General features: G+C 35.7%; 1 protein-coding gene across 4 annotated transcripts in view; it reads right to left on the reverse strand.

Moving 5' to 3' along the window:
- Positions 1–14,836, reverse strand: part of BABAM2 (BRISC and BRCA1 A complex member 2) — a 159,857-nt gene that overhangs the window by 144,102 nt on the left and 919 nt on the right. For all 4 annotated transcript variants that reach the window (XR_005980028.2, XR_005980029.2, XM_030269196.4 and 1 more), the window contains one exon: positions 12,119–12,278. Coding sequence is in view for 2 of the 4 variants with exons in the window: in XM_072927608.1 (XP_072783709.1) it covers positions 12,119–12,278 (160 nt within the window). In the remaining 2 variants the exon portion in view is untranslated. Of the gene's footprint in view, positions 1–12,118; positions 12,279–14,836 lie in introns of those variants that run through there.

Consider the following 14,836-nt stretch of genomic DNA (forward strand, 5'->3'; position numbering starts at 1 on the left):
CTTCACTGGAAAACAGACAACTGTTTTTTGTTCACCAGACTCTTGGTGTAAAAGCCAAAAAAGCTTCACATGGAGAACACAGCTAAAAACCAACATACAGATAAATAATAAGCAACACCACAAAGTCAGTTCTGACCACTGGCTGTATTCCCAACCCCTCCCACCATACCTACGATATGTTTCCAACTGTTCCTGCATGTGTTATATAAAGATACTGTTATGGGAAAAGGAGGTCAAGTTACTTTCATAATACAAGAGACTAAGAATGAATACTATTTTAGGAATGATGAGACACAGTTCAATCAAGAGTTCCAGAGGCTGAAGGTTTTGCCACCAAGAGTCAAATGCAGTTCAGAGGCAAAGACAGATAGATTGTTTGTTACTAATAAGAAGCAGAAAACTCAAAATTCCACCCAAAACTCCTTTGTGGCATTTGCTAAGAAAAGCACAATATTCAAATCTAGTAGAACAGCCTTTGTCGATGCCTTCAGATTTTTATTTCCTCCAATTTTTGTAGATGGAAATCTGCTCCAGTGTTCCTTGAAGACAGCATTTAATCCCATTTAATTAAGACTTAATTGCAGAACTCACAACAGATGGGTATGCCATGTACAGAGGCATTAAGAATAATTAAAGTGTGTGGAGGATAGAGGTAAATAAAAGGAAGGACAGCACGTGACAGGTTTTCTGCAATATCAGGAAGCAGAAAAATGGTGAAAATCACATTTTAGAGCATTGACACTGATGACCAAACCTTGTATCAGGTGGTAGCTCCCTGCAGCACTGCGCAAAGCTTTACAGGCTCCTACACAGTATTTAGAGTATTAAGCAGCTGCTCCTGAAAACAAGCAGATCCAACTAAAATTCTGTCAACCAAGCAAAATTTGAAATGGGAGAGATAGTCTAGTCAACCACCTTCCATCTTCAGTTTCCCTTCTTTATAAAGATATGTGTATTACAAATACTAATTCATAATACAGGGAGAGGGACTTGCTCTTAAAAGACTCACACCATTGCTTCTGGGAAATTAAAACACAATTACATTTAATCATTACTTAAATGCATCTCTTAATTAAAATATTAAAATCAGAATGTCAACTGTAAATTATTCAAAAAACTTCCCATTAGATAAATCCACTGTTTTCAGAAAACTCATTTGTACCCTATCCAGTTTCTTCAACCTTAGTATAAAATTAAATTATAGACAAAGACTACTTCTGGCATTGCAATAAAGATTATGATGTTGGTTTTGAATCCTGATAGTATAGGTGATATTCTGTAATTGCAACAGCATTTCAAGCCAGTTATCATTTGGGAAATTCCAAAGTGTCTCCAGATATATCAATTTGTCCTCAATAAAACCTTCATCTACTGTAAATGCTGATTTTCCTTTACATATGTTTGTTTTCTTGTAAGAAGTTCATTGCACTAACTGGAACTTTTAGAGAGCAGTGAGATGTGAGGCAGAACATATATACTAGAAAAAACAACCCCTCACTTCCCTTCTACACCTATAGAAATATTTGTATTTTTTAAAAGTAAAGTTCAAATAACTATTTAAAATCAATTCAGCTGCCAGCAACCTGCTTTCACTAGAAACACTTTATAAAAGCATCTTATGCCTATCTTAGTGAAACAAATACAGCATTGTATATTAACAGAAAATGTATATTTTCTTAATATGAGTGATTGCATCTGCATTGCCAAAGCAGATGTTGCAGGTGGAGAGAGCTCTGGGACTTCTAAAACTACAAATCTCCTTCACAGCTGCCCAAGTCTTGTGGCAGCAGTTCTGCAGTTGCCAAAACATGACTTTAACAAAACAGGTGCCTCTGCTGGAGGGAGACTCCACATGATTCTGGTATTTTTTTAGCCCCAGACTCCCTATTTGGGGAGACCAGTAAGCCTAGTTAGGCTGGGTTTAGAACAGCTCTTTTCCAGTCACCATAGCAGGACAGGTTGGAAGGTGCTATCACAAAAAAGAAACGAAGTACCACATCTACTGTACTTGCAAGTGAGCTTGAAAGAACAGCTCTGAAACAATCTCAGAACTTTCCCTTCATAAAATCTCTGCAGTTCGGGGTTGGAGATCAGTATTACTGGGTCTCAGGGAGCTAATGATCATACTAATTAAGAAAAATAATTAAGCATTGACAAAATTTTCAACAAAACTTATTTTACAAACATGCTTTAGAAACATTAATAATCAAACTGATTTCCTTTGTAAGCAAGATCTTTTATACTCTCGTAATTGCATGTAATTCTTTTTAAAGACTACACATGGCACACATACGCCTCAAAAGAATGAAATAGAAACACAAAATGGAAATTTTAATGAGTGAATGATCAAAAATTGAACAGAAATAAAGACAATTGTGATGGAACAACACTAATAACATACACTCTAGTATAGTATGTTTAGGAAAATAAACTAGTGAATTTGCAGTACCATAAACTGTCACATGTTCACGCAAGGAAAAGGCACTCCTTCATTATATTGTAAGACCAGCTGTCCCAAATTCTTGGAACTCATAAGCAAATTTTTAGTGAAGAGTATGAGGGAGTGGCAGATGCATCCTTTGGATTTACTTCATCTCCCCTCCTGACAGATTCAAACCATGCTTCAGCTTTTCACAGCTGCCATTCAATTATCTATTACTTTGCAATGAGCTACAACCCAATAATGTGTCACGTGTTTTATTTCTACTGTTCACTGAAGTGAACCCCATTTCTGAAGAAAGAAGAATAAAATCAGACAGGGAACATTTTTACTTTTAGATTACCCTAAAAGAGAACCATTCTTCACCAAGTATGAAATTACAGTCAACCACCTGGAGTTTCATATCCTTTCAGTGTTCACAGAAAAAGCATACTCATACAGCACATCACAAAAGCTGAGCTATTATAAACATCAGCTTTAATAAGCCACATAGCATTGCTCACAATATTGGCTGTAGTAGCCATAGTAGACTCCCTATCCATTTTCTAAGTAATTTATTTCATTTTATTGGAAAATGCAGTGAATTGGTATCAGGTAAAAACCTCAAGGACTAAAATCATAGCCCATGTTTATATATTTTCTCCCTTTAACAAACTAAATAAACAATAAATAGGTCTCATCTCTGCCCAGGATGTGGGAGTTGGAATTATATGATCTTCAAGGTCCCTTCCAACCCAAACCATTCTAAGATTCTATGGATATTAGGAGGGATCCAGTCATCCTATGTCCTCTGCATTTCCCCTTCCAAGTTTTCTTCTAATTGCAGAGTTTTAGATATTTTTGGTCACAGATGCCTATATTAATTGATTTCCTAATTTACAGACTCTCAGGAGAAATTTATGTTACTAGTACAATGAATTCAGTTCTTTGGATATGAAAGTTAGGTTAAGCAAAAATCACCACATTTAGAACATAAATCCATAGTTTGCAATCCCATACATATTCAAAAGGGCAACTTCAGATTAAATATATTAATATAAAATATTACAAGACTGGAGACACAGCACAAAGCTACAAAGATAACACCTGAATAAAAATATCCATAGTTCTCCTATTTCTAGCATAAATAGATCAATTACAACAATAAAGATATGTAGTAGACTAAAAAGATCAAAAGGCAAAGGAAATTCACAGGTAAAATTATAACAGACCACCCCAGAGAACTGCACCTGCAGAAAGCAAGCCCCACATCACTGCATGTTACATTTTCTCCAAAAGCCTTACTCTAGAACCCCTCAGCTCACCTTTTCTCTAACTTCTCACAGTTCACAGCCACCTCAGCAGTACTGATACTATTTTCAAGATGACACCAAAAAGCACAAGATTAAGCATCACTCTCCCCATGGTCCCATCTAACTATACCTAAAGAAAGGGGTTCTATGTACATTTCTCTTGACAGTCAAAAAACTCCTCTTCTTCCCTGCAAATACTTGTCCTTGCCCTCAGTGTCCAGAGTGTCCACCTCTTGTTTTCTCCCAGTATCACAGCAGGAGCTAGGCTTGGCTCACCTCTTATCAGCCTCACAGGCACAGAAAACCACGTAGGACCTCCAGCAATGACAAGACTATTCATAAGCACAGCCACCTTTAGATCCCAGTGAAAAAAGGGTCCAGTCTAACCTAAGTTCTTGTTAGTCTGGGTCCCCAGCCCACCACAGATGCCTTGATCTACCTTTATGACAATTCTAGCACCTCTCCTATACCTCTAAGTTCTTCCCCTTCCTGCATCTATCTAATAAAACTGAATTTTGCCTATGTGCAACAGATTAAAACTAAAACAATGGAAGTCATGCACACAGAAGACACTAGACCACTAGAAATCTCTGAGGAAATTATTCCTTCTAAATGTCTTCATTGCCTGCTTGCAGTTGGCCTGAAACCATATCACTTTCATAGGGCTTAAGTTAAGGCTTATGACTAACACTTATGGCAGCCTGGAAAACAGGACAGATAATCACCATCTATTAGTTAAAAAAATTCTCAGTACAGAAGAATTCTTAACGAAGAACATGAAACTATGTATTAATCACCTCCTCTCCCCCCTCCCCCCCCCCCCAAAAAAAAAAACCCACGGTTGAAATGCATGAAAAACCTATCAGCTTTTACTGAGGAGACTAAAACCAACATTCTAAAGAAAGGAGTAGAAAAGAGAGAAATAAATAATATAAACTGGGAGACATTTTAAAAGGTTACTGGTAGTCCCAACTATAAACAGGACCAATCTAATCAGGTTTTTCTAGTGAAAAAAGAACTGACCATCCAAAACAGACTAGTTATTAATATGTCATATATTTGATTTCAAGATATTATTTCAGTGATGCATACAGTGATGCACAGGAATCTGGGATACGGTTTTCTAGGCAATGTAAGCTTAGAAGGCTTTATATTTGGCTTTTTTTTTCTTTTTTGGTCTCTTTCCCACAATGAAATTCTGCAATTTGCCCTAATTAACCTAGTTTTATCATTGCAATTCTTAACTGTACAATAAAAAAAATATTCAGTCCCAGTGGTCTAATTTTATTCTTTCAGTCATATACCACAGATTACAGAGAAAAGAACCTGTGGCCTACATTGTGGAGTGGTTTGCCTCAGTCAAAAATTCCCTTCTCTCAGGAAAGACAAAATAAGCATGTTCCCTTTTACTGACTTTTACTTTTTTATGGATCAGTTAGGAGGCTTACTTTTGTCTCATGGACTGAACTTAGTATCTTCAATGAAGACATCAACTTCAAGAGCAAACTGAACTCTGTTAGTTCACACATACAGCTCTAAGTATTCTTTTGAGATGCTCACTTTCAGTTAGACAAGAATGTCTACACTGGGCAGTAAAATGCCAGGTAAATGCCTAAGACTGTATATTGAGAAACAGATTAAAAATAATTATTACATTTCATAATTCATTCTTATTTCACACACTGCTAGAGAATTATCTTCAACACTGTTGCATATTGGTCTGTCAGGATAAAGCCTCTGATCACCTCCTAAGCTTTTAAAGTCCCTAATCTCATCAGACAATGTCTGCAACAGAAAAGCAAAAACAAAAACAGAAAAGCAAAAACAAAAACAAAATATTTTGCTTCAGCTTCATCACAAGTGTACCTTAGCTTTTTAATGTTATGCCATGTATACATGCATGCATATGAGAGAATCATGCATACAAGGAATAACTGCATGTGTAAGACTGCAAGAATTTACTGACCACCTATCCAGGAATATATTCTTCTTTAGCAATGAGTTGGGAAAAAAAAGAAAAGTGAGCTGTTTTCAGATTCTGGTGAAATGCAACATGCATCCAAGACACACGGCATGCCAGAGATCTGTTCAGTTCATATTAAACGAATGCAAGGATTTGGAAGTGAAGAAATTGGTCCAGATAATCTAAATCATTAGATTTTAGCTGTCTGCATAACAAAAAATAAAGTCTTAGGAATTTTTTCTCCTGTAGTGATGCACAATGCAATGATAAAACAGACAACTGTTACAACAGGAAGACCTGGGCATAGACCTACACTAACACAAGCCCATTTTCAAGAAACATTGAATGAATTCCCAACATATGGATAGCAAAACCACATTTAAACACCTTGTTAAGGTACACCTTTCTAACAGCATTTGGCACACTATTGGTACTACATCATGCGATGCTCTCTTTACACAGAAAAGAAACAGTTGTATCAAATAGTTTCTTTTCATTTTTATTAAATTATAATAGTGATAAACACTGCATTTACCTTCTTCAAGGCCACACAAGAGGAAGTTACTCACTCTGTCCCCATCTAAAAATACCAGCAAAGACATATTGTGCAGTATTTAAACTGAAAATAATCTCAGGAAAATGTATGTAAGTCTTTTAAATGAGAGTCCAAGCTACTGCAATTATCTGGTGCTACCTTTATTTTTTAAAATCCAATCTTTCCTCATAGCACTTGAAACTGACAAACACAAACTTTTTTTATTCTGAACAATTTCAAGCACCTTGTTTAAAACTGGTGTAAAAAGAATGCCAAACATTGTGGAGATTATTTATAAAACCATTGCCAAATGTATGTCCTACACTTTGACCTTTTACCAGACATTTTGCCTTTGTTTTTTCATGATTTAGAAACAAATGCAGGAGAGTGCAACCCTGGAGACAGTCAAGTCTTTTTTAACCAGCACAGAAAATCTGCTGTTTCATGTTCCAAGTGCTGCTCCACAGCAGCAGCTCTCTCAAACTGCCCCATGAGAATTTCAGCCTTTTACTTGAGAGATAAACTTTGAGTAGTAAGATGCTTTGCAGTGAAGAACTGTATTTTCCATCAGAACCTGGAATGAAATAACCTACTCTGTGAAAAGGTAACAGCTCACAACTCATCCAATACAGCAGTGAAGGACCTGTAAGATCACACCTAGAAACTGCCACATCCTTTCAAGCACACATTTTACACAAATCATAGCTATTTTTCAAAACAGGTTTTCACAGTACTTGTGTTCAGAAGAGTCAGATTAATTAAACTTTATATATATATTTATAAAAAATTACCTACAGACACCAATGCGAATGATGGATACGAACCTTCTTCAAGCAACTGAAGTAGAATCTTTTATTTTCAATTAATCATATGCAAAAGACCAAGGCAAAGCTTTAAATAACTGCTACAGTACTATAATAGTATTTCACAGCTAAAATCAACATTATTTCACAAAATATGCACATAAAAATGAATATTTACTTTAAAAAGGGAAATGCCTAAAAGAAAGGGAAATACCAAAGCATATTGCAGTCTACTTGATAACAGAAAAAAAGTAAATCATCACTGCTTCCTAGGAAGTAGGGCAATAAAGTTATAAATACCTTATTACAGCTTGATAATAAATTTTTATGTTGAAATTTACTGCAGAAAGAATTACATTCTTTTGACCACTCTTCATATAGGTTTCTTTCAGGAACATAACTTCTTGCACACATAGCTCAATATCAAGCAGAGAGGCAGAAATAAACAGTGAATAAGACAAGTGAAAAGAACAAAATACTAATATGGTTTACTACAAACCACTTACATAAAAATTCCACAGTTAATCCTCTCATAAATATGGAATAAATATAACCATGAAAGTATGAAATTTTAAATTTTGCTATGAGCGGATATCTAAAAAAATAGAATCTTAATATATGCAGCTTTAAATTCATTTTGAAATTTTGCCTGGTGGAACACATCAAAGTAATTTAAAAAAACAAAATCAAGTTTGTTGAGTAAGAAGAATAGGCTTGCAGCATAATTTGAAGCTCAAGCATGGGCCCTGATGAACAGCTGTAGGGAAAAAAAGTTTTCAAAGGGAATGACCACCACAACTACCTCTTTCACTCTTGTAACGCACCATAGGAAAAGCAGCAGTCTCTTAAATAACTGGATTCTACATTATACAACAATTAAACACCCTTCACATAGGAAAATATCCTCTATTTCTAAATCTACATAATAATCACTTTTCCCTATTCAACATCTTTCCCATGATTATATGTGTAAATGCTAAGAAAAATGCCTCAGCCACAATTCAGTTGGTTATGAGTAGATTATAATATCTAATTAAAATGGGTCAGTATTTCAAAGAGACACTGGTAGAGATTGACTGAATGATACAATAAATGGCATTGACTCAAGTGGCAGCAGTATTTTCTTTGGGTCTAGAACAAAGTAATATCCCATGCAAGAGTTAAATATGCTTTCATCCACTCTGTCATCTTGAAGAATGTCTTTTATTAATGCAACAGAAACGCCTGCCAGGGTTTTCTTATCACCAGAATCAATGCTGCTTAAGGTGCTATATTTCAGACATGACCCTACACCCCAGTTCTACTTTTGTTCACTGTGGGGCCCTATTTACAAGAAAACTTGGCCACCTAACCTTTTATTAGTATTTCCGTTGCAGAGTCTCTTTCTTTTCTGTTATGCCATATTACTGAGCTCCATTCAGGGGTCTGCATCAGCAGGGGCCATATAAATTCTATAAATAGTACTTGGTTCTGAATATCCTAATCATAGATGTAAATATATGTGTCTTATGAGACTGGTACTGTCTAATAAGTTTGTAAAACACACAGACATTATGAAACTGTAACATATTATTATAAAACATTTACATACTCAAAGACTGCAAAACAATAGGATTTCCTTACTATGACATATTTCCCTCCCACACTTGAAAGCAAAGCAAATTAACATATCATCATACTTCATACATCTAACATCAGCTCTTTAATACAGTTTATAAAACACAACAAAAGTTGTCAATCTCAGCAATAAGTCAGAATAAGTGCAAAACAAGTTCCCCACTAAAACTATCTGACATATGGATTGACTTTTCAAATAATTAAAGGCTTAATATGCTTGCCATTTACAAATCAAAATCAACTGATGTGATAGGCTAAAATCTATTAGTTGATCTTCTACTGGTGAAACAGAAAGGAAATACCTTCCACTTCTGAGAATGTCAAAACCAAGGCTCTGAGTGGGCAAAGTACTACTTTGTTCAGTAGGTTACCATCATTTCTTGCTAACCACAGCCATCCTGTTTCCAAAAATCTAAGAAATGAGAATGGATGGATGCTCCAGTTTGAACATTTTATTTTGCTATACATTGTAAACCACTGGTTCATTAGGGAAGGGATGTGACAACAGTAACTCCTGTTTTCTCTAAGAGTAACAGTATGGTATGTGACAGTGGAGAAACCACTCCAGAAGCTTACAGATGCTTCTGTTTTCAAAATTAACAGATACTGAGATGATTACCTTAACTATTAAAAGACTTTAAAGGTTACAGTAAAATTGTATATCTTTATTACTAAAAATCTTCCACATAACACAGAAATTAAAGCAGAAAATATTTGCATTCTGTAATAAACTCAAGCTAGGCTAGGGTTTTAACAGCCTAGACTAGTGTGTGTACAGCCCCTGTCACATGTGAATAAATGTACAATCACTATTCAAAAGCAAAGTTTCTGAACTTTGTACTACCAAGTGGTCATACCCATTTGTGAACAAGAACACTTTTTACCTAACTTCAACCATTTAATCTAAACCTGACTGGTTCCACTTTCTATGTTTAAAGCCTGATTTCAACCCATTGAAATTGAAGGGAGTTTTGCAATTGATATTCTGAACTTCATCCCATTTCTCTAAAAATAGTTCTCCTCATTTTCTTCCCATTTATGTCCAACTTCAATGGCCTCACGGTTCTCTTTCTTCATATTGATATCACCTACATTTGCCTCTTCCGATTATTTTGTCTGCATTATTTTGTTTCCTTTTAAAAAGTGTAATGAAAGTGAAAGTATACAGGGGTTTAGATCATCTCTCGATGTGAGGACAGAGGAGGGGAGTAGGCCAATGACCTTCAAATAATTTTTGAACTCTCAAAACCCTATGAAATTTTCCTCTACAGTCAGTATAAAGCAACAATTTTAAATCTACTAACAAGGCTGTGGATTAGGGATTTTGCTATTTATCAGCTGACGTGACACTCTGAGAAACAGTCTGTGGAGTGTCAAAGAACTCCTGTATCAAGGTCAATGACCACTGAACTAGATCCTGAGTTATGGAAGGGACATCCATAGTATGGTAAGTAATTTTTCACTGTTCATCAGTTCAGTGACAGCATAAAGCGCTAAATCATGAAAATTTTGTATTTCCATATTGACACATGAATTCAAAATTTTCTGTTATAAATAACCAACAGTGTATTTGTAACAGACAAAAATCCTTCCTACAAACACATGCATGAAATTTATATTTCAAAGCAATTTCAAGCAATTGTTAATTAATTCTGTTTACGGCAATGTTTTTAAGAAACTAGTTGTACCAAAGAAAGAAAACCTTCAAAACAATTCTGAAATAAATGAAGAATCTTGATTTTCCTGACTCCATGTCAGGATTATCCTAATAACCTCAAGCTAAAACAAAGACTCAACATAAAGATTATGCTTGTGTTCCAGAACAAGGAAAAAAGTATTTCTAACACATGTATTTAGGAGGGCCAGGGTCTTTAAACAAGATATGAGACAACCTCTGTCAGGTGCTGCAAATTAACAGAGTTACTGTACAATTTGAATCACTGGGTTTGAGAGACAGGTGCAGCTGCTGGCAGCTTTTAGTTTTTTAAAGATTAAACTGCTGGAAAACACTCTGGTTTTAACAACGCAAACATGAAATCTTCTTGGCAAGATCAGTGGCCAAAAACTTTAGACACCTATTAAAAATACCAGTGAAAAGAGTCAGCTAGAAAATACTGCTTTTTATTAATTTAATCTCTGACTTTAAAGACAGGCAGCATAAGCATTCAGTGGGTAGAGAGCAAACCCCTTAGCCACCTCCCAACAAATAGTTGTGTTTTCTCTCTATTTTTCTTTTCTCTCTACTACTCCTTTCTCTTAAACTTCAATTGGAAAAAATAAGCGCTCCCATCACAGCTCTCCTAGAAGACTAGTTCAAGGGAAAGCAAGATCTAGCATGAAATGACAGCAGCAGATGCAGAAGTGCTCAGCCTGTCTTATGTAATTTGCAAGCCTAAATGTCAAGCCAGTCAACACTAATAACAAAAGTGGCTTCTTAGACCTCCACGTAAATTCTCTACTCTGCCCCAGCACTTCACAGGGAGGGAATGGTTCCTTTCAAACTAACCCCAGAATGCAAAACTCATTCCTGAAAAGGCATTGTTACAACCAGAAAAGCACCTCTGAAGCTTTTCATGAAAATATAATAAAACAGCCTTCAGAAGCACATTAAAAAAGTTTTCAGCAGAACTGCCTTTTAAACAACAGTGATTTGTGGTTCTGCTGACCGTCTTTTGTTATTTTTATTATGCTATCATTCAAAATGATACACAAAGCAGTAGTTTGTACAAACAAGATGATTTGTGTATCTAAAGCAAAAGTAATTTCAGTCTGAGCTCCTGTAGCAAAAACCAAAAAAAAAAACCCAAATCAAAAAGATGCTGTTAGATACCCAACTCTATAAGAATAAAGCAATTTCTGACATGTGTCATCTAAACATTTCACTCTCCTCATGTATTATTCACAGAGGTTATATACCAAAGTCTGTTTTTATATGCAAATCCCAAAATTCTATTACTATCTGAAAACTAATCTGAATGCTTCTAGAATTAAAAATAAAAGGAGCAGCTTAGCTTATTTCAAACACTTGGCCCTATAGCCACTTGATGTACTGAACTTGAGGGAGGCCAGATAAAGGAAAAGTTACTTTTTCTTCTGGTTTGGCATATTCATGACTACAGGTAAGTTCACACAAATTTGTCTTTCAATTTTTGGTATACAGAAAAGATTGACTAAGCAAGTGATAAACAACAGAAAAAAGTGTTTGTAACTATCTCACTGCTGAAAATCAGCACAATCAAGTGGCAGCGATGCGAGTGTCTTAACAAGATTATTATTGCCAAAAATATGACAAATTTAGTCTCCCAAACTACAAAATGGTAGCAAGACAAAAAATAATGTAGCTAGCATGTCAACTAGTATGTCAACTCCAGCTGTGTTCAAAATGCTTAAACACATGAACCTAATAAAACTCAGTTTTGAACAAACAATTTTGAGGGATTGGGCGCTCTTTTTAGATGAGGAACTCACCCAGACTTCAAGTCTGTAATCCGTAAGCAATTAGTAGCATCTAGTCCTACTTTTCCATTCCTGACCACACTGGAAATGAAGGGTGAAAGTGCTGGAGAAATTCTGTTCAAGGCCACTTCGGGTGACATTTTATTATGTTCTTCCTTCCTTTTGTCTTGAACTGCAAAGGGAGAAAATAAAATTTTAAAATTATCTACTTACTTGATGTAGATTCACATGTACTTTGCAAACATCAACAGAAAAAAAGCTAAACACTCAAAAGACCAGGAGTGTAGAGTAACAGAACTGTGCACAGGTTTATAGAGAAAAAATAAACATGGGTGGGTTTTTTTCCTCCCACCTCTGCAACATTCAATTAACTCTGTCTATTCAGTATCAACATAAAGACAGAATTATGTCCTAGGTGCATTTAATTAAGGCCCTAAGCCTCTGAAAAAGAGGCATAAAATTGAGGGCCACTCTGACACTTCCCCACCCAGTCATTCTTGTGAGTATTCCCAGTCAGTCTGTAAGTGACAAGTCACACGTGTTCTGCTTCCCCTGAAATCAGAGAACTTACATTAACTGCAATGGGCCCAGGGGTCTGATACCTCTCAGTATTCTCACCTGCAATTTCCAAGAGCAGTAGTGTGCTCACTAATAATCAGTATTACTTTTATACTACTTCATTAGGTGGCAATTTATAGAACTTCATGATGCCTTTTAAAAGCTAACACTGTTTCTCTTTCAGTGGTATCATCACACTCTTTGAGAGGCATCTTAATCTTCCTTCATGTAACAGATCAGGAATGTGATGTACACACATTTTAAGCACAGCTTGTTCAGAAGTGCTTGCAATTGCATGATCCTAAGCTAAATCAATTAGGCCATTAATTTAGCACAATTAAGTAACCTGTTGCTTTCTAGGTGAAATGCAGAAACTGAGCATTCACACATTTTAAGTCATTGCACCACAAAAAGACTACAGTATGTGGACAACAACAGACCATGGTAGGAGAAGTGAGAAAAAAGAAGGGTAACCAACCTATTAAAATGTTGATGTATTTGATCACATTCTAAAGAACAGAGCTTCATATGAAAGTTAACTTGGTAGTTTTGGGAAGAAAGGCTATAAATGACTGAAGAGAACATGAATTTGGCACTGATAAGTGGGACAGAAGAGTTCATACATAAATCCTCAGCATTCAAAAATATTTTTAAAATAGCATTTAATTGAAAAACACTAATACACACAGCATTCACTTTCTTAAAAATGCTGCACATGGATTGCTGTATTAGTAAGTGTTCTATAACAAGAGTGTGAACAACTCATGGCAATAATTGCAATTTTCTGTTGTTTCTCACACTCAGTTTACAAGCATTAATTAGTAACTAATGGATATTCTGCAGAATCTACTAAATCTCTGTAACCGGGAGCAACATTAAATTTCACATTCTGTTCTCATGAAAGCCATTCACACTGGAGTAGCGGGAAGCAATGTTACATGTTTGTCCTAGATACTCAGAATGTATCTTAATAAAGCAAAGGCTGGGCACTTTAAGGCAAACTGAAAGACTAATAAAGTAACACTTCCTAAAAACAGTAATTATCTTTAATACACTGGCTCCTACATTTTATGGCAGTGAAGAAGCTGAAGACTATGTATCCATGCCCTAACTCATAATGTATTCTCATATATGATTTGACAATGGAACAACCTAAGTTTGTTTAGCAAACACCTACAGCAATTTAAGATACTACCTCCAGTTTGCTACTTTTCTACTAAAAATTTCTGCCTACTCACCTTTATTCTTCCTCAGAGGGACTGAGAAAACACAAGCCCATTCTTGACATATTTCAGTGCAAAGTCCAGTGGCTTAGATTGAACTGCTAATAAAAATTAGTTTAAGCACTTTGCACAAGAGTGATTACAACAGCGCACATAATTCAATATGCCAGCCCTGCTGCAGGGAAGAGTAATTTCAAGCAGGGACTGATGAAATTAAGAACTTCTAAAATCATGAGAAAATGCTGAAAAATAAGCTATCCTTCTAGCAATCCTGAAGTTATACATGAAGATCACAGAACTGATTCTGATAATGACACATTTTAAGGGGACTGTAAGTGTTATGAAGGTGAAACTGAGAGATGTGATACACCTGGTGATCACAGCTCACCAGATGCACCTTCCAAAATGAACTTTAAAATGAGATTCCTTATCTTTCTGTTAATAAAATTTGCAGGTATTGTCAAAACAAGATTTAAATGACTGTTAGGCATTTTTCTGTATTTTATTGCATCATTTTAAAAAATTACAGTACCTTCTATTTAACAAGCCAGATACACAAAACTTAAAGGGTTGTTATCAAGTAAACTCACTGATTTATTTTGTAAACAAAGGGCTTTACAAACTAGAACACAACTTGTACCAGTTTCCTAAGTTTCAGTTGTCATATACATTGTTTTTCTACAGGGAAAGTTTCCCACAATACTGGAAACTGAACACAAACAAACTCAGGGGAATGAAGAAAAACAAAATTCACTGGACTGTTTCCCTCCCAGAACAAAACCTTGGAAAGAAGCAAACAAACTGATAGTTGAATCCTCTCTGATTCAGCTGGCTATCACTGTGATTTCGGGCTAATGTTACACGGCCTTCACGGTAATAATGAAGTCCCGGGCACTGCTTTGGGTAGCGGAGAGAGCGAGGATACAAGACATAATGAGGATTAGGAGAA

The sequence above is a fragment of the Taeniopygia guttata genome, chromosome 3 (assembly GCF_048771995.1).
Source record: "Taeniopygia guttata chromosome 3, bTaeGut7.mat, whole genome shotgun sequence".
NCBI classification, from domain to species: Eukaryota; Metazoa; Chordata; class Aves; order Passeriformes; family Estrildidae; genus Taeniopygia; species Taeniopygia guttata.